We start from the raw sequence: 26,993 nt of genomic DNA, 5'->3' as shown, positions 1-26,993 counted from the left end.
GTAGAGATAGAATATGTTTAAACCATGTGTAACTTGTCTTGTACTCCAAGCCTCTACTCCTCATGTAGTCTATATATATCCGCAGGAGGGTCAGATCAATATAACAGTAACACAAATATTCTTGAGATCATACAATTTCCACACTATGTTGATCATGGTGTATTCCATATTTCACAATAGTTGACGCTTAGACTCGCTGACTTAGATAAGGCCAGATCAAAGCCCGCCGCTTAGGCCACTAATGAATTTTTATGCGGGTAAAAACAAGAGGACCGAAGATCATAGCAATAAGGTGGACAAGATAACTCGGTGGCTGGACTTCACATAAACATTGGTATAATGGTCTTTATAACCGTATTTTCATGACATTATCTTGAAATGGTTGAATGAAACCCAAATGAGCAACGACCGATATATACTTATCACCTTAAGTCTCGTATCTAAATGGATCTCTGAGAAAAAGACTTCATTTTTTCAGAGAGAGAGAGAGAGACCGCCCGGCCGGGTTGAAAGGGGATGAAGTGATTGATCCATGCTCCTTTTCTCCCACACCTTGCACATAGGCAGGGTGGGGGGCATATGCCCCCTAGTGTATATACAAAAACAAATAGAACGATGGCCTTTTTTATGTTTGAAAAAGTACATGGGAATAAACATAGTTTTGTTGGGGCTGATGACTCACACTCGGTCCAGCTTGACAATTCACCCATGCCGGATCACTGCCGGTATCAATAAGTACTCTAAATGCTTTTGGTGGGTTACCAATGTTAACTTGGGTCAGATAGGGCCTGCAGAAACATCAAACATAATGAGCATGTAGCTACAAGTGTCTCTCGGTAACATGTTTAGCTCTAAGTAGCTTGCAGTTGACCTTATATATATTACAAGTTAGGTTGACTACTCACACAAGAAATAGAGGATAAAAAAATTGTTGCTTCAGAGTATTGAACATCTTTGCTTCTTATTTTCTATGATCTGTAGATTAATTTGAAGTAGTTGTAGATCTGTGTTGATGTGGGTCTAGTTTTGGCAAACTAAGTGGTTGTTCTGCCCAAACGAGCTTTGTCAAATGGGATGCACGGCAACAGTTTGCAAGTGTATATATGTTTTCCTTATAGTTTCATGTTTCAGTGTCCTCTTGCTATGCAAATGCAACAAAACATGTCAGATTTCTGGTATTGAATGATGTTGCAGCATGCTAACTCAATGATATAATGGACTGTGCTTTCTTGTATTTCTGTTTTCAAGAGCTAGCATGATTAACATGAGGGCATATGGCATGTTCTTGGTGCTTCTGACGGCGAGTTACTCAAGTTATAGTGTTATAAAAAAAGAGCCTCGCTTCACGAATTTGAAAAAAAGTTCACATCTTCTGAAAAAAATGACATATGTGAATTCAAAAAAAACTTGACGAATTTGAAGAGAATTTCTACATGAATTTCAAAAATTGTTCCCATTTTTCAAAGTTTATTCATATTTTCAAAAAATGTTCCTTCTCAAAATTTGTTCGAAAATTGAAGAATGTTCATGTGTGACTGCACACACAGTTGAGTAACGCAAGGGGCAACGCAATTACGCAAACATGCTTAGTTGGGATAGATATCCAATAGTGTAGGTGCGTTTATGTTGAGAATTAAACTTGTGTGTGTGTATTCTTTGACACGATGCATATTAAGCAAAAGACTCGAGCAGGTACCTAGCGTGTGGACGCAAGGAGCATTGCAAATATGCTTAGTTTGGTGTTAGATAGATAGCCATTTGATCATTGTTGTGCCCGCCGGCCGTCCAGTGTGTTTGTGTGTGCGTGAAAGGCTTTGGCACGATGCGCAATAGCGAAAGACCGTGAGACTTGATCGGGTAGACGTGTATCCATGTGTTCTTATACATCTCGTGCCTTCTATTATCACCAGGGACAGTGTAGGATTTTTACGTCGCACTTTGAAATAGGCCTCACGCCCGGTGGGCCGGCCCAGTCGCGTGTCATATAGGCCATACGCACGCCGTGACGTACTTCTAGAAAAGACCATCTTGGGTATGGAGTAATCTCAGCCATTGATATATTTAGGGAGGGTGTATCGAAGCAGAAGTGATAAAAAACATTTGTATATGCATGTTAGACAACGTGACAGCCCTCATCGTATGCGCCAAGGGATTAACAACCGAAGCTCCTAGCGTAGGATAGACTAGGAATCTATTATGGTTTATTTTCCTGTTAAACTAGATATCTATCTCTTAGTCTATCTCTTGTTCTCCAAGTTTGTAATCCCAACAACTTGTACGCTATCAGGGAGGTCGCGACCCTGCATATAAATACGAAGCCGTCGGCCCTGGCAAAGGCACGACGTTCCCAGCCTTTCTCACATGGTAATCAGAGCCTAACTCTTCCATTCATCTAGCCCTAGCCCTCCATCGCACCAGCTTCCGCCATGGCATCCTCCAGCTCATCCAACTCCACGCTCACCGGCTAAATTACCGAGAAACTCACCCGCACAAACTTCATCCTCTGGCGCACACAAATCACTCTGTAGCTCAGAGGCGCGGGCGTCTATGGCTATGTTGACGGCACCACGCCGGAACCAGCCAAGACCGTCGTCACCAAGGACAAGGACGGGAAGGAGATGACCACACCAAACCCCCTTCATCCGATCTGGTTCCGGGAAGATCAGCAGGTACTTGGTTATCTTCTGAACAATCTTTCCAAGGAGGTACTCATGCAGGTGACCTCGATCTGCCATGCACACGAGCTCTGGACAGTGCTGGCGAACATGTTTTCGTCTCAGTCGCTGTCCCGCATCAACAACATCTGCATCGCACTTGCGAACGCACAAAAGGGAAACCAGTCGGTAGCGGCCTTCTTCGCGCACATGCGCTCCCTTGCCGATGAGCTTGCTGCTGCAGGCAAACCGCTCGACGACGACGAGCTCATCTCCTACATCACGGCCGGCCTCGACATGGAGTATCAACCCCTCGTCTCCGCCCTCGACGCCCGCACTCAGCCCGTCACCCTTGATGAACTGTATGCTCAGATGAGCAACTTCGATCAAAGGGTGGCGTTGTTCCAGGGCACAAACTCAGGTGGTGGCGGCTTCAAGTCCTCCGCCAACGCCGCCATGCGCGGCCGAGGTGGCGGCTCACGCTACCGCGGGCCAACCCGCGGCAAGGGGAACAACAACAACACCCGTGGCAACCGCGGTGATCGCGGCGACCGCGGCGACTCTCGCGGCAATGGTGGCCGGCCCTCCTACACCAACAACAGGGGCGGCCGCCGTAACTCCTCCAACAAGTGTCCCGACGCCACACGTTGCCAGATCTGTGGTAAACCTGGCCACACAGCGAAAGACTGCTGGTACAGGTATGATGATGACGGTGACTCATCCTCAGATGAGAAGGTGGCCGGGGCTGCTGATGGCTCATATGGAGTGGACACAAACTGGTATGTGGATAGCGGCGCAACCAACCATATCACCGATGAACTCGAGAAGGTGACCATGCGTGAGAAGTACCGCGGCAAGGACCACATCCACACTGCCAGTGGAGAAGGTATGAAGATTCGTCACGTTGGTCACACAATCATTAATACCCCTCATAGGAAAATTCACCTTCGGAAAATTTTGCATGTCCCTAGTGCTAACAAAAATCTTCTCTCCGTTCATCGTATTGCTATCGATAATCATGTCTTCCTTGAGTTTCACCCCTTTTATTTTTTGATCAAGGATCAGGCAACGAACAAAGTGCTCTATCGAGGTCGATGCGTTCGTGGGCTCTACCCTTTGATTCCGGAGATTAGAAGATCCAATAAACAAGTTTTTAGTGCCACCAAGCTATCTTCAACACGGTGGCACGATCGATTAGGGCATGCAGCTTTTCCTTTAGTTGAACGTTTGCTTAGGAAGAATAAACTCTCATATGTTGGAGAGTGTGATGTCGAAACAATTTGTGATTCATGTCAGAAAGCTAAAAGTCATCAGTTACCGTATCCAATTTCTACTAGTATTTCTACCAAACCACTACAACTCATTTTTTCTGATGTTTGGGGACCTGCCCCTACTTCTGTTGGTAGACATACATATTATGTGAGTTTCATCGATGATTTTAGCAAATTCTCTTGGATCTATCTTCTCAAGAAAATATCCGACGTGTTTCAAGTTTTTCTTAACTTCCAAGCTCTCGTTGAACGAAAATTTGACACCAAAATCATCGCCCTCCAATCTGATTGGGGAGGCGAATATGAGAAGCTAAACTCATTTTTCCAAAACCTTGGCATATCTCATCATGTGTCGTGTCCACATGCCCATCAACAGAATGGGTCAGCCGAACGCAAACACAGGCACATCGTAGAAGTTGGCCTCGCTCTTTTAGCAAGAGCATCCATGCCGCTTACGTTTTGGGATGAAGCGTTCCTTACGGCAGTTCACCTCATAAACATGTTGCCTTGTCGTGTCATTAATAATGACACCCCCACTGAAAGACTCCTCCATGTCAAGCCAGACTACAATTCTCTTCGCGTGTTTGGCTGCGCTTGTTGGCCTAATCTTAGACCATACAACAATCGCAACCTCATGTATCGATCTAAACAATGTGTTTTCATCGGATACAGTGCACAACACAAAGGAGTCAAGTGCCTCGATGTCTCCACCGGACGTGTCTACATCTCACGCGATGTCGTGTTTGATGAAACCAAATTTCCTTTTGCTGATCTTCATCCCAATGCCGGTGCACTCCTTAGGAAAGAAATTCCCCTTCTTCCATCACATCTCTCCGGTATTGATCATGGGGGGGAATAATTGTGATGATCATACGTTGACTAATCCTCATAACCCTGTGCATGAGTCCTATGATGATGCAGATACAGCAGCAGACGAAGAAAACAGTGAAGAAATCGTCGAAAATGATGCAGAAATCAATCCAAACAGACGACATTTTATGTGTCAAACCCTGGAGGACATATCCTCCTCGGGATCGGCGCAATAGCAGTTTGGCAGCGGATCCACCCCGGGATCCGTGCGGCAGCAGGACGGCGGCAACCCAGGAAACGCGTCGCCCGCACGCGCACCTACCAGGGGCCGCAGCGACGACTCCGCAGCCGCCATGTGGTCGCCACCGACCGGCCCAGACGCTCCGCCAGGCCCGCGCCAACCTGGCTCCCCCACGTGGCAGGCCGGGGGCCGCTGGCCCGCGAGCGGGCCTCGCTGTTACGCTCGCCGCCAGCAAATCAGCACGTGACTCGGCGCTGATTCGGCCAGGGGCCCAGGCGCGCGATCCAAGGCTGATTCTGTCGCAGCCACAGGAGCTGGTGCGGGATCTTCTGTGCCTCCAGCGCCCGCTCCATCGTCTACAGCAGCCGCAGAAAATCCCACCGGAACCGATGCGGCTGCAACACCAGAAGAATCCGCCTCGGGATCGGTTGATGCAGATTCGCCTAGATCTTCTGTGCCCATTTCTTCTCCACGCCTTCCACGCACGCGTCTACAAAAGGGAGTGCTTCAACCTATAAATTATAAAACCAAGTTTGGTCTTGCATGCTACACAGGTGAACCACGCACCCTGGATGAGGCCCTAGGAGATGCACGGTGGAGGAAAGCTATGGAAGAAGAACATGTGGCGCTTCAGAGGAACAAAATGTGGCATTTGGTTCCCCCGCCACGAGGTAAAAATTTAATTGACTGCAAGTGGGTCTACAGAATTAAAAGGAAGTCTGATGGAACCATTGATTGGTATAAAGCCAGACCTGTGGCTAAGGGTTACAAACAGCGATATGGCATCGACTATGAAGATACCTTTAGCCCTGTTGTCAAGGCTGCTACTATTCGTCTTGTGCTATCTATTGCTGTTTTCAGGGGCTGGAGTCTCGCACAGCTAGATGTACAGAACGCGTTCCTTCATGGTGTTCTGGAAGAGGAAGTATACATGAAACAACCTCCCGGGTTCGTCGATAAAAACTCACCCTTTCATGTTTGTAAACTTGATAAAGCTCTTTATGGACTGAAGCAGGCACCCCGAGCATGGTATTCACGTCTCAGTCAAAAGTTACAAGCACTTGGATTTGTTCCATCAAAATCAGATACCTCACTATTTATTTATAGAAAGGCAAATACATCTATATTTGTGCTTATCTATGTTGATGATATTATTGTCACTAGTTCATCTGATGAGGCAGTGACAGGATTGTTGAAGGATCTGAGTGCTGAGTTTGCTCTCAAGGATTTGGGTGACTTGCACTTCTTCCTAGGAATTGAAGTAAGAAAACTTGAGGATGGTCTTCATCTCTCCCAAGAAAAATATGCCAATGATTTGGTAAGAAGGGTTGGTTTGCAAGGGTGTAAGCCTGTTCCAACTCCCTTGTTTAGCACAGAAAAATTGTCTCTTACAGAAGGAGATCCTTTGAATCAAGAGGACAGTACCAGGTACAGAAGTTTAGTAGGAGCACTTCAATATCTTACTCTGACAAGACCTGACATTTCCTTTGCTGTTAACAAAGTATGCCAGTTTCTTCATGCACCTACCACAGTTCATTGGACTGCTGCAAAGCGTATTGTGAGATATGTAAAGCACACTATGAATCTTGGTCTCACATTCAGTAAGTCCTCATCTACACTTGTCAGTGCTTTTTCTGACTCAGACTGGGCAGGCTGTCTAGATGACAGACGCTCTACTGGTGGGTTTGCAGTATTTTTTGGACCCAACCTTATATCATGGTGTGCAAGGAAACAGGCAACTGTATCAAGGTCGAGTACAGAGGCTGAATATAAGGCACTGGCAAATGCCACAGCAGAGATCATTTGGGTTCAGTCCATGTTAAGAGAACTTGGTATAAAACACATTCAGGCTCCTTGTTTATGGTGTGACAATATTGGTGCCACCTATTTGTCTGCTAATCCGGTCTTTCATGCAAGGACAAAACACATTGAGATAGATTTCCATTTTGTAAGAGAACGTGTTTCTCGGTCAAGTTTGCCGAGTCCCTTATGTTCTTGGATGTGAAGGTGCATGAGATTTCTTGGTTTGTTGTTAGTTGTTGCTGCTTGCCGTATGTTCTCTAATTTGGTTTTACATGCCTTGTCAGAGATTGTTGTCCAAGGGCCTGTGCCGAAGGATTGGCAAGGTTTCTCGGTCAAGTTTGCCGAGTCCCTTAAAGGTACTTATTAACAAGACCTCTGTTGTTTTGGTTATGTGATTATTCTCTTCCTTTTACCCTTGGTTTGTGGCTGATAATTTTGCCGTTAGCTTGCTATGCAGATAGGTCGTACTATGGCCCTCCAGATTTCTTGTGCCAATACTGTGGTGCCTCCTTTTGGTTTGCTGAGTGTTCAAAGTCCAGATCATCCTGGACACAACGTAAGATGGTTTATAATCACTGTTGTAAAGGCGCTAAGGTATATATTCCTCCCTTTAAGGATCCCCCGGCCTATCTTCGGGAGCTTCTTCGATTCGATGGTACTTCTCGTGCTAAAAAATTCATCCGGACTATACGTGAGTACAACTGTATGTTCGCTTTCACTTTGATGGGTGCTACTATTGAACGCTCGTTTGGTAGCAGCCGTGGACCTAAGATTTTTAAGATCAGTGGTCAAGTGTCTCATCGTATTGGTTCGTTGGTGCCTAGCGGTGATGATACCCCTAAGTTTGCTGAGTTGTATATACATGACCCATCTAATGAGATTAGACATAGGATCAATGCCTTAAATCCAGATGATAAGCCTACTGGGGGTGTGGATGAGAGTATTGTGGTTGGTCTTATAGACATGCTTAATGAGTTTAACCCATTGGTACAAACCTTTCGGGAGGCGAGTAAGATGATAGAGGATCGTGGTGATGAACCCATCGAGGATATCTCGATTCGTATTATTGGACCTTCTGAGGGCGATAGTCCACAATTTAGTTTGCCTACAACCATTGGGCTTGCTGCTTTACTTGTCGGTGGCGGCTTCACGTTAGAGGCATCTTCTCGTGATATTGTTCTTTGCAGTCGTTCCGACGGTTTGCAGCAGATATCTTCTCTAAACACTGCATTCATGCCTCTGCAATACCCGTTGCTTTTCCCTTATGGAGAGAGAGGGTTCCAGGTGGATGTTCCTCACTTGATTGTTCCTGAAGAAGATGATGACGATGGACCTATAGATCCTAATCCTGCACCTGGAAGTCCGGCCTTTGAGGTGTCCTCTTCATACCCTTCTGGGGGTGGTGATGCTTCCACAAATAGTCGAAATAGGGTGACCATGCAGGATTACTATCGTTTTATGTGCCATTACAAGGGTGATCAGCCCAATCCATATATATGTTATGGTCTCCTCTCTTCTCAGTCGGTTGTTGATGCACGCACGTGCATCGATGAAAGTAGATTGTGGTATATCATAAGAAATCAGGACATGCTTAGATCAGAGCACATGCAGGGTATTACTGATGCAGTAGGTGATGGGTGTGTTGATGGTGATGCTCTTGGGAAGAGGACCATTGTACCTTCCATAAGATCGTTGATGGTGATGCTTTGAGGCTGTAGATAGAACTTTGCGTGATGTCCTCTCTGTGGCTAATCCAGATCTTGCGAATATTCCGTTCGGTGGAGTAGTGATGGTCTTGGGTGGTGACCTTAGACAAATCTTACCGGTCGTTGAGGGAGGTACTAGGCCTCATATCATTGATGCGGCAATCACGAATTCTCCGTTGTGGCATTCTGTTCAAAAATTGTCGCTTTCTATTAACATGCGCTTGGGTGTGCATGGTACGGATACCCATGCACAGAAGGATGTTGCCTTGTTTAGCAGATGGGTGCTAGATCTTGGGAAAGGGAAGTTGCCTGTCACAAGGCGAGGCGATGAGATCGAGGCTTCTTGGATACAGATCCCGGACGACCTCTTGGTTTGTACGTCTGGTGATCTAGTTGCTATTATTGTTTCTTCTGTCTATGGTGATTTTTTGCATAACTACCTGAACTCTGGTTACTTGCAAGAGAGAGCCATTTTAGCCCCTACCAACGACCATGCTGAGGATATTAATGATCATATTCTTGCATTGGTTCCTACTGATAGCAGAGACTATTTGAGTGCTGATTCTATTGACGATTCTTCTGATTCTGTTAGGGACAAAGATGTTTACTATCCAGTCGAGTACCTGAACGCAACTAAAATTATAAATTTCCCAAATCATAGGCTGACTCTTAAGGTTGGTGTTCCGATTATGCTTCTTAGAAACCTGAGCCAGACAAATGGTTTGTGTAACGGTACACGACTAATTGTAAAAGAATTAGGTGATCGGCTGATCGAAGCTGTCATTATGACTGGCTCACATGTGGGTGATATTGTTTATATTCCCAGGATTGAATTATTGGCAAAGAAGGGAAATGCACCTTTTGTGCTTAGACGTCGCCAGTTTCCTGTTCGTGTGTGCTATGCCATGACAATTAATAAGAGCCAGGGACAGACCCTGTCTGCTGTTGGTATATATCTTAAGGGTCTGGTTTTTACGCACGGGCAGCTGTATGTGGCAGTGTCTCATGTTACATCGAAGGCTTCTCTGAAAATCCTTATATTAGATGCTGATGGCAAATGCGGCTCTGAGACCAAGAACATTGTTTTCCCTGAGGTCTTCCGGGCCGCCGGGATGACTTAGGTTTGTGTATGATGGTAGTCTTCATTTTGGTGGGTTTTGGCATGCTTCTGTGAGTTGGATGATATTTTGGGTGGCGACATATAGTGTTGGCTGAATAAATATGTCGTCCCATGCGATGGGGTGATATTTTGAATGTTCTCCTGTACTGGGATTGGCTTTATTCTGTGGTTTGCTTTATGTCATAGAGATTTACTGAGTTTAACGGTGGTGTTGTGTTTTGGTGCTGATACTTTTGTTGTAGATGGCGATGACTGATCTGCAGGCTCTTATTGTGGGGAACAAGAACCTGACCATCCATGTGTATGTTTCGCGTTTGTGGCAGCATTGTGGATCCACTGATAACAGTCCTATCAAAGACACTGACATGGTCCTTTTGGATGTGTAGGTACATGGCTTCTCTAGACCCCGCGCCCTATGTTGTTTGTAACTTTCTCCTGCCTTTTCTACTTGGTAATTGATGTTTGTTGTTTCTTGGCAGGGCAAACATCTATTCTGAGATTGGTGAGAAGCTTGTGCCTAAGTTCAATTGAGGCAACCACATCCATGTTGTTTCTTGGCATGAGCAACCACATCTATGCTGATATTGGTGAGAAGCACGTGCTAATACCCTTTTTTGTGGCTTGTATTGATATTTTCTTCTTTGACCCACCAAAAGATATCTCAATGCAGCTATTCTCTAATCTAAACATAGATGACTTTCAGCAGCCTCTTAGTTTTCATGCATTTAGCAAGAGAATGCTACTTTTTTACTTGGTTTGATAAAATAACTACAACAAAGATGTGTAGCTTTCATGTCTTGTTCAATGTGTTCTATAATGATGAAAGCCTCTTTTATTTGCCAGGCTCCTGGGCTCCTTTATAGGTCTCTTACTGTGAAGCTTGTGGTTGGCATGCCTTTCAAGGTCTGATATCCTATAACTGTATCTTCTAGCATCCAACCATTTTTGGAGGGACTCAAGTTTGAACTGACTGATTTCTTCTAGCATTCAATTCTTATGAGGGTGGAGTTGGAGAAGGTGGGGCGTCAGAGCAGAGCTAATTGCAGCGTCCACGACCTCCTTGGGCATGGCCAATCCCGCCAGATTGACCAGGTTGCGGGGTTTGGTCAGCAGTGTGTGTGGCCAGTGGTTGGAGCACACTGAAGTGGAGGAGCAGTGTTATTGTCGACCATGGATTCATGTAGTTTCTGATCTTCTCTCCTGTTGTGGTGGTCCGACAGGTTACTGTTTAAATGATGCATTAGTCGCAGTTGGTGTCGTGCTTGCGTGTCTGCTATAATGCCTCTGCTACAACATGACATGTGTTAATGTAGTGTTTATTAAGGTTTGGTCGGCATGCTGAATAAGTCCAATATCCATCTGTTTATGTTTCTATACCTTACGTGATTAAACATGGGTTTATCAGTGTGTAGCAGATCTTGAGAGTTCTTTCAGGATAGGGAGAGACACTGAGGCAAAAGGCAAATGTACATGCTCCTTATTACTTATCAGAAATATTTTCCTGTGAGTTCTTTTTCATTGTTTCTCATCTAAAATTGGATTCATAATGATGCCATTCTTACATCTCATTTTTTATCGGTTATCTTCTGATATTATGAGTCATGGGGATTATAAGTGCCATTAAACTGTTCACTCTGATGAGTGATCATGAGATGCATGTACTGTTTGCCATAAGGTTCTTGCAACTTTTCCTATAGCTAGATGGAGCTCCCAAAATAATTGAAGTGAACATGTTTTATATTAGAAAGACTTTGATTAAACCAAATGTATTTTGCCACCCTTGTAGTTGGACTAATATCAAAGCAATTTCCGTTTAAGATTTCCTGACCGCCAGACTATTATCCAAGCATTTTTTGGCACGAGGTTGAATCTTAAATGGTGGGTGGTTGATAATTTGTCCAGGTTGAGATCGGCCACTGATGACACGAGTCTGCTACCCTGCTCCTGTGAAGGTAACCGAAGGCCTGCGCCTCCCATCAGCTTGGATATCCTCTCTCAGCTTGCACCTCTTCATGTGAGCTCCTCCTCCCAGTTTATTCTTACCATTGTTTGGGTTGTTTGATTCAGGTTTCTTTTTCTGAAATTAAATCAAGTCTCAAGGAATGAGATGGAAGCATTGTTCAGGCTTTATGAGAAGGTGAACCGCTCTATCAATGACGATGAACTCATCCAATTGGTACCTCCAAACAACTTACTTCCTATGTGTTCTTGGGATCAAGTAATGTAATGTTGGTTTACTAAATTCTGGTTTGTGTTCCTGTCAGCTAATAAGACCATCCTTTCCATTTTTCAGCACTGTATTGGGAACAGTTTTACCATCCGAGGATACATCCAAAGTACAGGTTGTGCTATTGGTTATCTTCTCTTTTTATTCTGGATGCATGTTTTTGATATCCCTTTTTATTCCTATTCGTTGCATACTTTATTTATTAGAAGGTCTAATTGCAAGTATTTGCAAGGTCAAATTGTTATGCAAAATTTTCTTTGCAGTGTGCATAAATCGCCCCTCCTGTACAATTTTTTTTATGTCTATGGAATATTTTTAGGAGCCGCTAGACATGGCTTCTTTTTAGGAGCACATGCTTGCTGATACGCTATTTTCATCTAAATTCCGTAAAGAATGACATGGAATATTTTACTTGGGTTCATTCAAATAGCTGCTTCACATTAAAGCTATGCTGCATATTTCACTGGCATATTTCCCAACATGCTAGGTCAAAGGTCCTACCACAAGCTGCATCATTTAACTTACAATTTTTGTACCTGTATAATTTATAATTATTTGCCACCTCTTGGTCCACATTTACTATGATTTTTCTTTTTGCTGCATTTACAACGATTTTACCAAAAGGTTATTGTGATGCAAACTACTCCTACATGCTTATCCAACGTAGTATACTTCTTCAACAAAGGATACTTATTACAGTAGTCTAACAGGAATGTGTCTATGCAGGTGAATTAGACAATTCCCTGTGCGAGATCAAATGACTTGAGCTTTACATTGGTTCAACTGTCCCTGTCATCAAATATTATGTTTGCAAGATGAACAAGACCTTTGTCACTCTTGGACTGAGGATGGTATGGACCTTAAATACCCTACTACTTAAAGTAGAGTATTGTAGTACCTAGCTGTGACCGATCATGTTTCTTTTCGCAGTACTTCTGTCGCTTCACAAAAAATGCATCTAAAGCACCATCTCAATGACCGGTCGAGGACGTGATGGTTAGTCTCGGCACCGGAGATGTTATGAGACAGGTCTGGATGATGATGGGTACGGACAAGAGACAAACGATAACAACAATTGGTCAGACTTTGTCAAAGAGGCAGGGACTAGAGAGTATTAGATATGTGTCTTTGCCTTCAAAATTGAAAATGGGAAACCATTGCTCACCGTCCATAAGCTTTGAAAGGCTAAGGTACAAAATCGCATGTGCAATGTCTACACACAAATCGTTCTATGAAATGTATCTAACAGATTGCCTGCATCAGGTTAATGTGCCCTGTGAAGTTTTTTTTTTTGAGGGATAATGTGCCCTGTGAAGTTGATCGAGAAGGCAACCGTGTGGTCTCAAGAACCTTGTGGTCAAGTGGTTACCGTAAATACTCTCTCATGTTCACGTTTTTCCTACCAAACTTAATGTCAAGTGGTTACATAGTTGTTTCACCGATGCACTAAACGGAATGCTGCCTTATTTCTCATTACGGTGTTGAACTGGATGATGTTTTGCTCCTATTATGCGTGAATGTTTCTTCTTCCTTTAGTTTGTTATGTCATATCCTGTTTGAATATGTACGTTAAATCTGACTTTCTACTAAATTGAGCATTACCTGGTTGAACACATCGTTATGACCGGCACCCTCGCGCCAAGGCGCGTTTCCGATCTAGTGTTATATTAAGACGTGTGTTGCATGTGTATCATACTAGTGCGTGCGTGTGTGTTTGTGTGTATTCGTGTGCATCCAGTACGTACTTCCATTCGCATTGGAGAAAAGTAAAGCGGTAGGAAGATACACAGAAGTAGCCAACGTTAGGCCTGTACGTGATTCACTAAACAGATTAGACAATCAAGCGCGGGAAAGCTACGAGATGAGAACGAGCCTCAAATCGGCCTGGAAAAGGAAGAACCTGATAAAACCAGCCTAAATGTGGGGGCGGAAACAAATAAAACCGGCCCCAGTCTCCCCTGATACTAGGAATGGAGGCGAAAACCAGAAATTTGGAAGACGAAAAAAAAGCGACAAGTCGTCCCACTTTCTGCCTAAATCTGGCATAAATCTCGAGCGTGCCTCGCCTTTTGGCCCCACGTCATCCTATCTTCACCTTGGGCCACCCAGATTAGTTTCGGCCTCCTTTTCCTCTCAAAAGGGTGTTAAAATTAATTTTAAGAGCTGTGTGGGCATTTTATTTGACACACAAGTATATTTTATTTTACAAAACTGTGAATTATCTTGAAAATCATGTTTCACTGTTTTGTAAATGAAGAGAAATATTTCATTTATTTTCAAAAGGTTTTCTGGAAATTTTGTTAGCAAATTTGATTTTGTAAATCATTTTGTATTTACTAATAATAGCAAAAAAAAAAGAGCTGGAAAGTCTAGTCGATCACTGGCCCGTTTATTCTGGTAGACGGCGTGCTTGCTCCTGCTTAGGCCCGTGGCCCAAATTGACCCGTCCATTGTGTTGTGTACCGCCTGAAGAACATTATCACACTAGGATAGGAGGCTATGAGGATTGGCGTGACCAACGTGAATTCCTACTTCGATCTGGATCATGACTCGTGCCCCGCCTCTTCTCTCTCCGCCATAGAGACCACGACTTGTATATACACCCGCTAAAGCCACAAAGATTTCTTCACGCAGGGCGATACATCTTTGAATCGCGCCGATGTCGACGAGCCCGATGCCGCTGCCTCGCCTTCCACAGCGTGGATGATCGGTCCACGGTACTCTTCAGCTTGTCGGAGAAGAAGCCCATGGTCGCCGGCGGCAACATCGGTGCGCTGGAGAACATGATCATCTGCCCGACCGCCCGTGGCTACATGTTGGCCCGGGACCCGACCTCCCTGGGACGTGGATTTTTAGAACATCTGCACCCGGACCCTTCTATCCTAGCTGTCCAATATTGCTTTAAGATCTGTGCAACATAACTAACTTTTTATCTATAATTTTCTTTTTTTGTTTCTCTCGCATAAAATATGTTTTGAAGTTCAAACCTTTGCAACGTGGCAAAGCTTTCTATCTAGAATCTAGGATAAATCTTTCAGATTTTTTGGTCAAAAATAATTGTACAAAAACTGTTTTTTAGATTTAAAAATCATTTCCTCTCTGGATACGTGGATAAATCTAGAAATGTGTTTGTACGAATCGCGAAACGCAGAATGGATGGCTAGATAGGAAGGGCCTGGGTGTAGGTGTTCTATTATATATTTTCGGACCTCCCTGGCCACTTTCCTCTGGAGCTCCCAGAGCCGCCTCAAGATTGAGCTCCCGCCCCTGGGACTCGACGTCGACGACGACCTGCTAATAGAGTGCAACTGCTTGCTGTCCGACAAGCCCACCGCTCCCGGCTGCGTCGTGCTCCTGGCCCAGCCCGACGCCCCCCTCATATGGTTCTGTCATGTCGGGGATAGCCAGTGGGGGAAACACGAGTACGACATAGGAACCATGGCTCTTCCGGACTGGGATCCGCCGGAGGAGAAGGTGGTCATATGCCCGATCGCGGCGTGCCGCGGAAAGTTCTACTTCAACAGCACGTCGACCAGCCTCGATGTGATCGACTTCTGCGGCGGCCTTTCTGCTCCGGTCTTCACCTCGATCGCCGTCGAGGATACCATTGGTATGTGTCATGGGAGCGTTTTCTTGGTGGAATCTAGTGACCAGCTCTATATGATACGCCTGTTCGGCGTCCATGCCTCGGAGCCGTACCATGGCGCCACCGTTCACAGGATGGATTTCTCGAAGCGGCAATGGCGCGAAGTGGACGACCTCGGCGGCTGCACGTTCCTCCTGTCCATCTATGAATTTGGCGCCTCGTTCTCCGGCGACGGCAGCTGTGGTTTGCGACAGGACTGCGTCTATTTCCCGGACCGTCACCGGAAAACATTGCAGGTGTTTGACGTGAAGGATGGAAGCACAGAGTTGCAGAAACTTGATGAAGCTCCGGCGGTATCAGATAGAGCATTCTGGGTGCTTCCTAGCGATCTGTAGATAGAGCAGCAAAAGAAACCTCTGCCAATTTCGGTTTTGTTACTTGCGTCGGTTTTGTCACCAAATTGCATTATGTAATTCTTCTTAGAATAATAAAAAAATGCTGTCATGTTCTTTCTTAGAATAATAAAAAAGATTCACGACTTTGTCGGGTCATAAGACCTGACGAAGTCGTCAGTGACCAGCCTGACTTTTCTTTGGAAGTGGGCCGGCCGCAAGCAAAACAGACTTTCCTTTAAGTGGATCTCTTGCTAGTTCTTGTTGAATCGCAAGCATACACTGAACATAGCTCCACAAGAAACATGCCGAGACCTCAACTGGACAGAGGCCCGTAAGCTCAGTGGCGGAGACAGGCCTGGGGCAGCTAGGGCTATAGCCCCAGGCCTAGAAACAACTCCCTTTATAATTTCTTCATGCAAAGCATAGAAAATCATAAAAGTTTATCACTTAACATAGCACAGTCCCAGGCGTAGTCTGCATCTAGCTCCGTAAGCTCAAGATATCGAGAGAAAATTACTGTCATGTTATTAACGCAGACGCATCTTTAATTTTTTTTTTTTTTGAAACGAAGGCAAAAGCTTTTGCCTCATCTCATTAATAAAGGAGTATAGAACAAAGACTCAATAAGGGTCATTACTCCTCAACAAATGCGAAAACAAAACGGACTACTCTCACGGCATCAAGGATCCCAAGTGTATTTAGCCCCGGCCAGAACCTAATTCCTGGCCTCCACCTTGATGCCCTCTAGCACCGTGGTTGGCATTGAGGATTTCTTTTGGAACACCCTCGCGTTTCTCTCTTTCCAAATCTCCCAAGAGACTAGCATTACAAGCGAAGAGATCGTCTTCCTCCGGTGTCCGCGGCCAAGGATCGTTCTAGTCCACCACTCATGGACCGAAGAGATTCCAACCCAATCGGCGGTGTCGAGCTCCGGCGTGTCAAGCCAACATCTCACCGCATTCCAAATGCGCATGGAGAACCTACACTGGAACATAATGTGTGCCGCCGTCTCCGGCTCCCTTTTGCATAGTTGGCATAAATTGCAATTTGGCCACCCTCGCCGTTGTAGCCGGTCTGCCGTCCAAACCCTGTTCTTGTTGATGAGCCACGCGAAAAACTTGCACTTGGGGGGTGCCCAGTTTCCCCATATCACTTTCTTCATGTTGGTTGCCACCGCCCCTTTGAATTGCACCTTGTAGGCCGAGGCGGACGAATATGTGCCATTGGTCGTGAGGTTCCACTTTATGTCATCGGCCAGGTCATCTCGAAGTTCAACTTGGCTGAGCTTCTCCCAAAGCGTGCAGAACTGTGCAATATGGTCAACTGAAAGCCCATCCTCCATTTTAATCCAGTGCACCCAATTTTGATCCTGCATGGCCTCCTTTACAGATTTATTCTTGTTGGATGAGCTCGCGAACACGAGCGGGGCGATGTCCTTGGGTTTCTTTCCTTCCAGCCACGGTGAGTGCCAGAAATGCGCCATCCGACCATCCCCCACGGTGATAGTAGTCGCCGCATAGAAGAGCTCTCTGTCCATGGAGTCGCATGGGTTTCCCAAGCCGGCCCATGGTCTATCGGGTTCCTTCCATTCGTACCATAGCCATCTCAGGCGCAAAGCTCTCGCATATAAGTGAAGGTTGAGGACTCCCAAGCCGCCAAGGCTCTTTGGTCTGCACACGGCCTTCCAGTTGACCTTGCATTGCCCGCCAGAGACCTTCTCCGCTCCCGCCCAAAGGAAGGCCCTCTCGAGCTTATTGAGATTGCTCAGAGTACTCTCAGGAAGTTTAATCTCTGTGGCATGGAAAGTGGCCTGGGAGGTGGTCACCGATCTAACCAACTCGGTTCGCCCAGCCGCCGTGATGAACCGGCCCTGCCAAGGAACCAAGCTCCCTGCAGCTTTGTCTACCAAGTGTTGAAGTTCAATTTTCCTGAGCCGGTGAACGGACAGCGGGAGGCCGAGGTAGCGCATTGGGAAAGTAGCACGCTTGGCCGTAAAGCACTCAAGAACGGCATCCAGGTCAATGCCGCTGCAACTAATAGGAACCACCGAGCTCTTTTCGAGGTTCGTTGTGAGATCGGTGACTTCGCCAAACCCAGCCGGGATGGAGGTTAATTGATGGATGTCCTCCTTGAAAGGCGCCACAAATATGGCGGCATCATCAGCATATAGCGAGGAGTGCATGCAGGTGGCCCTGCCCCCTATCCGGTGTAGCTTGCCCTGTCTTGTGGCGGTGTCGAGAATGCTCTGGATAGGGTCAATGGCCAGGACAAATAGAAGGGGGGATAGCGGCTCTCCCTGCCGGAGGCCCACACCGTGCCACATAGGCTCACCCGGAATCCCATTGAGAAGGACTCTGGATGAGGACGACCGCAGCAGGGCGGTGAGCATATCTCTGAACCGTGTCGGGAAACCGCGCCGACTGAGAAGGCTGAGCAAGTAGTCCCATCTGACAGAATCAAAAGCCTTTTTTATGTCTAGCTTGAAGAGGAGGGTAGGCTTCTTTAACCGGTGCATCCGCCGAGAAAGGTTGCACACGTACATAAAATTATCGTGGATGCTTCTGGACTTGATGAAGGCGCTCTGGCTACGGGATATCAGAGTGTGCATGAATGGTGCTAACCGAGTTGCCATCATCTTGGCCACAATCTTAGCCACCGCATGGATGAGGCTGATTGGTCTGAAGTCAGAGATGCTCTCCGCCCCATCTTTCTTGGGAAGGAGAACTACGTTAGCCGTATTCACCTATTGGAAGTGCTCAGAACGTAGGTCGGCAAAACTATTGACCACAGCCATGATGTCCGCCTTAATGACCTCCCAAGAAGCCTTGAAAAAGGCCCCCGTAAAGCCATCCGGCCCCGGGGCTTTATCCTTGGGCATGTCTCCTATGGCGTCAAGGGCCTCATGCTCGTTGAACGGTTTATCCAGGCTGGACAGATCGCACTGATTGAAGTTTATGTTGTTCCAGTTAAGGTCGCTATGCGGTTGAGGCTTCTTTTGCAGCATAGCGGAGAAGTTGTCATGAACCACCTTCTCCTTCTCCTCGTGCGTGTTTTTGACTACTATTTATATGTTGTTTAATTGAGTCTCACGTATCCAAAAGGTGAGACACCATACTAGCAACAAATGGACTTCTTCTGGAAAGAGTATAAACTTTATGTGCACTTGCTGTTTTGCAGCACTAGCTACTACCAAATTACAGCGGAAAGCCATGAATTTTGTGATAAAAACTGTGCTAGCATTGCGTCGGAACATAATTAGAGATACATGACTAGAGAAACAACATAACTCCTAAAGCACTCAAATTTAACTTGCTACGAAAATAATGCACACGCGACTTGAGCATTGACATTAAGAGAAATCAAAACATAAAAAATGTACCACTTTGCTTTGCCTTACGTGGTTATCCACATTAAGCATCCTAGCAGAGAGGGCCGCCTCAAAATGAACTGATAACTTCAACTTTTTACGCCACTCTTTACGTGGTTATTCCATATGACATAGGAACACAAGCTCTTCCAGGTTAGGGTCCGCCGGAGGAGGAGGTGGTCATATTCCTAATTATGACGTCTCATGGCAAGTTCTACTTTTTACCAAAGACTTAAGAGAATTCCACGTCATTTCATTAAGACGGAAGAAAAAGTACACAAATCACAGGAAGACATACAACCTCAAACCAATATCCACCATACCACCTACAAGAAATACTCAATGGATTGGTGACAATGGCATGTGAAAATGATGTGTGGGAGAAGATTAATTACGGAGTTATAAACTTATAATTGAAGATTTCATTTCCAAAAATACTAGACAGATTGTGTTTTCCGGTAGAACAGGAGGTCAATTTATTGGTTTAAGTACTGACCTTTACTAATTTAGCATTAATATTTGATATACTTATAAATATTGTATGAAGTAGCACATTTTGAAGTTATGTTATTAAGAGAGAGTATGATTTATAGTCATATGAATTTTTTCAATTTTCAGAGCCCCACTTTACATTTTGCCCGAGGGCTCAAATTTGTGGAGACAGTTATGCACATTGGCTATTACAAAATGAATTCTAAAAGGATGGATTAGAGAAAATGAACGTATATCCTTAAGTATACATAGTATAGAGAGCTGCTTTACAAAAACGTGAACATTAGTCAAAGAATTGTGCGATAATGTATCCTACTAAAAAATTAAAAGTTAAATTGTTCTTTGTCTAGTCCCGTATATGCATCGATCCTTCAGCCAAAGCCCATCACCTTTGGCGCGAATCTCAAGAAGCGGGTGAGCGAGTTGGGCAGGAACTTCCTCGCGAATAGGAAGCAGACGGTGGTGGTCCTCCCATTGTACTCACATGTCGTCCCGCCCCTGAGCCACCGCAGGAAGTCCACCGTGACCTCCATCCTCGTGAACCTTGACGGGTGGGGCCCGCCATGGGACCAGTCAACCCACGTCACAGTTCGTCTGGCGGCCACCTCAGGGTGGCGGATGTGGAGGAATGTCGGAATGTAGTGCTCGTCGGTGTAGCAGTTGCGCTTGCAGAACTTTTTGAAGACCGGGAAGTAGACGTTGTCGGCAACGATGTCAATGGCAAGGGCACGGTCCATCTCGAACCACTGTGAGCCCTTCCGCCACTGCCAAGGGGTGATGGTGGGTGCCATGCCACGCTTGTATCGGCCCCGGCCCGTCCCTCCCGGCTCGTCATAGGACTCCATGTACACCTTGGTGGAGTTGGTGAGGTAGGAGTAGACGGTGGGGAAGTCAAAGAGTGGGACGTGTGACTCCGACAAGAGGATGAAGCGGGAGTTGGAGTGGTCCAACAGTGCGTGTGCCAGGAGACGCCGTTCGGCTTCCACCATGCTTATGTGGCCCCATTTTACCTCCTGTTTGTATAAGAATGGCAGCATGTTTAATGAAATTGTATGATTATAAATACTATAAGCTCTCTTTAACAATATATCATGATACGATGATCTGTAGTCAAAATAACTTCATACACTATATGATGTATGACTCTGTTTTTTTTAAGGTATGACTCTTGTAATTTGTAGCTAGTTTGGTGGTTCTATTTTTCTTGTTCTGTAGGCAAAGAGTTTTTTGTGTGGCCCTGTAGGCAAAAACAATGGTTTCAGTTTAGTCACACACAAAAAAGACAGTTGTTTCAGTTAAGTAAAATAGAAGGGGGAGTTCTTTTAAAAAAGAAATGCCATTTGTATCCTAACTACTAGATGATGTCCTAGAATACACGCAATCAAACCTTGTTGCTGTGCTTCAACATGTGAGATCAATACTAGTACAATATTTCAAGTAATATTGTAAAAACATCAGAATTTCACAAGATTTTATTAGCACATTCGCGTGAAAAATAAAGTATTTTTTCATAGTGTGGACGGTGTTTAAGTCCAGCATATAATAGTTCTATGATTTAACCCCTTTGAACATTTATCGTGCAAAATTAAGGTGATTAATTCTCTAGGCCCGTGTACACATGCATACGGTTTTTTTTTTTTGCATACATCCATACGTCAGCTACGGGAGATGAGAGTAATTAACTAAGAAGATTCTCAAGGGCCAAGACATGCATGCATACGCAAAGTGCACAAGATATTCTTTTCTTTCAGGAGGAAAGATTTACTAGAAAAGGGTACGTATGCATTGTCACTGTCCCCATACGCAAAGTGCCCAAAATAATTCTTCTCGGGATCTATACTATGCGCCTAGGTTTGCATGTTTACTGGTAGTACAGGCTAATTTGTATGTCAGGCATCTTTGGGTCAGTTCACCGTATAAGAGCATGTACAGCCGGATACACAAATCCGGCCCTCAAACGCCTGCAGAGCCATTCGCAGACAGTGACCAATTAAAACTTAAATTTGCATTTTTACAATCCTATACCTCAATACAAATCTCAAATCCATACAATGACATGTACGTGAAAACTATTCTAAACGAAGCTTGTCCGACCCCACTTGTCCATGTCCGATAGCCGGCTACGCCCTTCAAAGTATTGCTCCGATCGCCAGCGAGGTAGAATAGAACATGAGACACAAATCAGCTCACGGGACTTGAGCGCCGTCGCCTCCCATGCCCTACTCTTCCTCGCCGGAACCCGTCGCCTGCACGTTGCCGGTCGACATGAGATGGGTGATGGATCCATCATGGCCAAAGCCGGCCGCGTCCATCACGACGCGGTTACAACGTTGGAGAGTGCGACTCCGGCTTGGCAACATCCGTCGAGAGGGTTGTCGTGGCCTCCCGCACCCTCTGCCTCTCACGGCGGGCATGCCGCGCCATACACTCGGTAGACGGGCCATAGATGATGGACATCGAGTCAGAGCGCCAAACAAGCGGTTGCGCCTCTGCCCATGACATTCGGACGCCAGGCGGAACGCACCGCCTCTGGTGAGCCAGCGGCTACACACATCTCACCGGATCCAAGTCCCACTTGGGCGGACGTGATGGGTTCCCGCCGGAGCGAGTCTGACAATTGTCGGGCGCTCTCCTCGCAGGCGCGCGGAGCACACTGTGGACGGCCATCTCCTCCTCGGGGCCACATGGGACAAGTTCCCGATCAATAGATCGGGATGTGTAGGACTCGGATCCGCTGCCTGCCATGCCGGAGAAGTCCTGAACTCGCCGGACAGGAGCTGGCAATGAAGTGGAGTGAGTGGAGCGGCTAGGGTTTGGTCCAAGTAGCAGATGAGAACGAATACATGTGAGCCGAATCCGATATGACAGTCATGTTCAGTCGCGCCTGAGCCATCCCATATCCTTTCCCAGATTTAAGCTAGATATTAGGGATGCCTGTCAACCCACACGTTCGAGGCCGGTCTGAGGCGTTCATTTGGATCGCTTTTTTTTATGAGCCAGTGACCGGGTCATACGTCCGGGCGTTTGAGGGTGTTGGAGACGCCCGGTTGTAGTAGATGCTCTAACACATGGTATATTGTCGATCAATCGCCTTCCGGTTTCGCCTTTGACGAGCTCGAGTCTGGTGACAACTTGGAAGGCCGCGTGAATTGCCCTGAAGCAGCTGGCGCCCTGTGCGCTGATGGACGATAGGGAGGTCGATGATCACGAGGCATGCCATGCAAGAAAGGTATGGCTTCGATGTTGACCAGTGGGACAACGACCGCCCACTCTCCTACAATTTTGGCTTCGTTTGCATAAATGATGGAGCCGTAGTACATGGGCCACTATGGTTGTGGGCTTGTGGCGAGACCATTGCAACATGTCCACATTGAAAATGAGAGAACGTACCAAGCGAAAGAGGTTTGTCAAAATGTCCGTCCGTCCAAGTGATTCTGTCTGTGCAACTGTGGGGTTGTCGGAGAGGTTGATGGCGACGAAGTCAGGCCCACGTGAGTGCCGTGAGGCCGCTGCGTGCGCTAGCTGTGATAGTGCTTTAGGCTGGTTATAATGGGGAGGAATTTAGGAGTAACATCACACACTTCAGTATAACTTTATTTATGTGTCACATATTTAATGAAGAGAAAGGTGTTTGTGGTAACTAGCTAAGTTATCGGAACATCGCACATTCCAAAAAATAATGAGTCTATAATCTAATAAATACATTGTTGCATGACATTACATAGATGTTCCTACCCACTGTGAAGATAGTAACATAGTCTAGGGAAGTGTGTAAGTTACTAGACTATGTTTTTGTCCATTATGACCAGTCTTACGTGTTGTTGTTGTTGGCTGGGTGATAATCGAGGTCGGCCGACGAAGCGATCGAGGGACGTCGTGCACGTGATGTGACATAGTGGAGGGGTTCTGGGGATTAACGAGACAGTACTGATCTAATTAAGCAAAGCAGCAGATAATAATTTTAGATTGGCTAACAGTAGAAGACTAGAATAGTGTAATCAGACAAATATTAACCATTTTGAATTGTGTAATACGTAGTAGAGGATTTCAGTAAGCATTGTGCGAGTGTGAGTGTGGTGGTGTGAGTGAGCCGTGTGCATCTACATTCTAATTAATATTTCTACAAAATAATACAATGGTGTAATATAATTGTTAAAAAAATATGTTTTTCATCCTCAAGAAGTAGAAAAACGGTTAAGGCTAGTCATAGTGGGAGTAAGTTAGCTAGTAACATAACATATCCCAAGATAAATTTGCTTATGTGACAGCTAGTTAATGAAGAGAGGGGTGTTTAGAGTAACATATTATGTTACCATCACATAGCGCTTCTCAAGAAATGTTGAGTCTATAAGTTAATAAATGCAGCCATATATGTTACTACTTCTATGTTACTTTACACTATGAAGATAGTAATATAAACTAGTATCATACGCATGATACTAGTCTAAGTTACTCTCCACTATGACTAGCCTAAAAACGCCAGCAGTGTGTAATTTGAAATAACAATTTTGACAAGAAAAACAAAAGGGAAAGACAGAAACGAAAGCGTCGTTCTCCAGCATCTTGGAATGCATCGCGCGATCTCGCGCCCCGTGTGGAACTCCGCGCTTCCCATGTGACCGCGTCGATGGAGCCAATCAACCACTGGCACATCGCGTGCGCAGCCAAGACACAGGACGGAGCACACACAGTGATGATACCAAAGCCATCTCCTCCTGACACCTAGCTGGCTCAGATGGACTTTCCTATCCTTCTCCTTGGAGAACGACGACACACTCCTTCATCTCGTGTCAAACTAGACGTCTCACTTTTCGTGTGAAATCAGGACCGAATTAGCGGGTCAATACATGCATGCATGCATGGTGCAAGCATTTTGAAAGCATAGCATGTGGAGGGCGCGTCAATGCCGTGGAGTGAGAAATGCCGCCGTGCAAATTCATGCATCCAAGAAATCGACTACTGCTACGGGTTGTTGTTTTACCAAAAACCGAGCAGGAAGATAAGCTAGACATCGATTCCAGTGGGCGTACATGCGATCGTGATGCTGATGTGCACGTGTGTAGACGTAGTACGTACCTTGCTGGGGATGTGTCGGCGGTGGAAGGCGGAGCCGATGTCCGGGGCGGCGGCGGAGGCGTTGAAGGCCGGGTCGGTGTGGACGTAGACGGAGTAGAGCCCGCGGTGGCCCTCGAAGAAGCGCTCCCACAGCGGCGCCATCGGCAGGCCCCACTTGGCCAGGAACAGGAACGCCACCTTGGGCGCGGCCCCCGCCCCCACGCGCACCGCCCTCGGCGCCGCCGCCGCCAGCGCCAGCAGCCGCTCGTCGTCGTCGACCACCGTCCCTTCACCCTGCTCCTCATCAGCAGTGGTCGCATTCACAGGCAGAACCGGACGCTTGTCGTCGCTGCCGGCATCAGCCAGCGGCGGCGACGGCGGAGACGAGACGCCGGCTGCTGGTGCCGCCCGTCGTCGTTGTGCTGGCAGAGCCGCATGCTTATTAACGCCGGCGTCGGCCACGGGCGGCGGCGGCGGCGGGGACGAGGCTCTGACTGCCGGTGCCGCCTGAGGCTGCACCTGCACCGGCCGCGGTGGCCGACGCGACCGCACCTGGGTGGACACGTTGACGGGGGGCGACGGGAAGAAGAGCTCGAGGGCGGCGCCTGGTAGAGCCGAGGACGCCGACGAGCCCATGAGGGAGAGCGTGGCGACGATGCCGAGCGCGAAGCCGAGGGCGAGGGGGATGGCGACGAGCAGGGGCTTGATGGAGCACGGGGTCGACATGGCCGCCGCCACCATCCGCGCCTGCTGCTGCTGCTTATGGTTGCTCTTCGCGCTCATGGCCGCCCGCCCGCCCGCCTGCCCGCCTGCCTAGTGGCAAGCTCTGTGTCTCGCGGGAGACGAAGGGGTGGACGGATCGCTGCGGGTTCACGGCATGTAAAGGAGAGGAGGCGGGCCGGCGGGGGCGGCGTCTGGGGCCGGGCGGTCGCCATTCACGGGGGCTTATATTGTACTAGTAAATGAACAAATTTGTATTTTTGAATCGAATAAAAAAAATGTGAATAGTGTTGGTGGGAGGAATCTTCGGGGGCGGGCAGCCGGCTGCCGAATTGGACCGGGGGTGGGGGAAAGGAATGAGCTTCGCTGGGGCCACCGGGAGATGACTTGGTCGTCGTGTCTGCTTCTGGATTCCTCGTCGCTCGGTTCTTGCCTTGCATTTGAACCACAGAGCCCGACTCCTTTCCTCGCCCCCTCCCAATTGACGCACGCGCGCCAGCACCGAACGACCGTCTGAACAGTTGGACTGCATGCTTAGGGTGTGTTTAAACCCGTCACGGTGGGGTACTATCATAAATCGGTATCGAGAAAAGTCTAAAATAAATCCAAACTCGTTTTTTCGAGTAAAATAAATCCAAACTCATATGGCTCATTGGAATTGAACCTTGAACTCTTCAACGGGACGCTTCTACAAGCTAAGCCGCCGGCCCGCTCCATCTCCGATAGGCCATGGAGACGCGGAGGATCTCGGTCCCCCGCCGGTAAAAGGGACCTAATTCCCGTTCTCGTTAGATATAACGTCTCAGTTGGGGCTGTGTCGTGGCGGCGATGTCCCTTGATAGAAATAATGTCTCCCGCGTTCTACCGCCGTTCCGATGATGCGTCTAGTATTGTCGGAGGGCGTGTGGACGTGTGTCTTCGCCGGATCTTACAAGATTTCGTCGGTTGGTCTTCGGTGGATCTGTTTCATCTGGTTTTCGTTCGTCTTCATTTAAGTGTTTACAGGCTTGATCCTTCTGATCTACGACTTTCTTCATCAACGATGGTTACTGCTCTGATGCGCTGGTCCTGTGAGGACTTAGCACGGGGACTTCTCGGTTGTCTAGTACGACAAGGTTTGTTCGCTACAGTGATGGAAAGGCGATGACGACGGCGCGCCTTCTGATCGCTTCAGTACTTCTATTTATCTCACACTGCAAAAAAAAAAAACACTCAAGCGCTCGGTTCCCTACTTCGCGTCGATGTCGGGTCAGGCGCCAGGATTCGAACGTCTACTGCCGATCGTCCAGGAAATCGATCCTGGCGCCTTACCTTAGCATTTGCCTATCCTGGTCTTTTTTTCACGGGAGAAAAACTTCTAATCTGTTCATCATTTGTCAAGACAGTACGAATAACACTAAAAATAAAAGTTACATTCAGATCCATAGACCATTTAGGAAAAAGGTAATCCCTGTGGGTGTTTTGCTTATTGGCTTGCCAAGGGCGCATGGATGAGGTCACCAGGCCGGATCTAGTGGAGGCATTCGACAACTCAGACGAACGAGTT

The 26,993-nt window shown here is 46.7% G+C and overlaps 4 protein-coding genes, 1 long non-coding RNA gene and 1 pseudogene across 5 annotated transcripts; 5 read left to right on the top strand and 1 right to left on the bottom strand.

The window, feature by feature from the left end:
- The first annotated feature begins 2,903 nt into the window (after positions 1 to 2,903).
- On the top strand, positions 2,904 to 3,042 carry LOC147992566 (small nucleolar RNA Z247; annotated as a pseudogene).
- Positions 3,043 to 6,987: 3,945 nt separating this feature from the next.
- LOC125530436 (uncharacterized) lies at positions 6,988 to 8,489 on the top strand. Its single transcript, XM_087539068.1, has 2 exons — positions 6,988 to 7,135; positions 7,225 to 8,489. Exons 1-2 carry the CDS (start codon positions 6,988 to 6,990, stop codon positions 8,487 to 8,489), a joined length of 1,413 nt encoding a protein of 470 aa, XP_087395194.1.
- A 211-nt stretch (positions 8,490 to 8,700) lies between these two features.
- LOC147992565 (uncharacterized) lies at positions 8,701 to 9,606 on the top strand. Its single transcript, XM_087539067.1, has one exon. It carries the CDS (start codon positions 8,701 to 8,703, stop codon positions 9,604 to 9,606), a length of 906 nt encoding a protein of 301 aa, XP_087395193.1.
- A 295-nt stretch (positions 9,607 to 9,901) lies between these two features.
- On the top strand, positions 9,902 to 10,676 carry LOC125530435 (uncharacterized). The gene is made up of 4 exons (XR_007292925.2): positions 9,902 to 9,991; positions 10,085 to 10,192; positions 10,449 to 10,508; positions 10,590 to 10,676. It is a non-coding gene; the product is annotated as an uncharacterized LOC125530435 (long non-coding RNA).
- A 205-nt stretch (positions 10,677 to 10,881) lies between these two features.
- Positions 10,882 to 13,049, top strand: LOC125530434 (uncharacterized). The gene is made up of 6 exons (XM_087540820.1): positions 10,882 to 11,108; positions 11,508 to 11,619; positions 11,730 to 11,781; positions 11,899 to 11,947; positions 12,559 to 12,683; positions 12,763 to 13,049. Exons 2-5 carry the CDS (start codon positions 11,525 to 11,527, stop codon positions 12,591 to 12,593), a joined length of 231 nt encoding a protein of 76 aa, XP_087396946.1. The 5' UTR covers positions 10,882 to 11,108; positions 11,508 to 11,524; the 3' UTR covers positions 12,594 to 12,683; positions 12,763 to 13,049.
- A 6,816-nt stretch (positions 13,050 to 19,865) lies between these two features.
- LOC125530433 (glycosyltransferase BC10) lies at positions 19,866 to 25,661 on the bottom strand. Its single transcript, XM_087530960.1, has 2 exons — positions 24,749 to 25,661; positions 19,866 to 20,685 (listed from the first exon to the last, which is right to left on the bottom strand). The coding sequence occupies exons 1-2, from the start codon at positions 25,508 to 25,510 to the stop codon at positions 20,044 to 20,046; spliced, it is 1,404 nt and encodes a 467-aa protein (XP_087387086.1). The 5' UTR covers positions 25,511 to 25,661; the 3' UTR covers positions 19,866 to 20,043.
- Positions 25,662 to 26,993: the final 1,332 nt, after the last annotated feature.

The sequence above is a fragment of the Triticum urartu genome, chromosome 1A, assembly GCF_056163025.1.
Source record: "Triticum urartu cultivar PI428250 chromosome 1A, HENAU_Tu73, whole genome shotgun sequence".
In the NCBI taxonomy this organism is placed as follows: Eukaryota; Viridiplantae; Streptophyta; class Magnoliopsida; order Poales; family Poaceae; genus Triticum; species Triticum urartu.
Note: the sequence above shows the minus strand (reverse complement) of the source record. Positions and strands in the feature narration are given on the sequence as shown.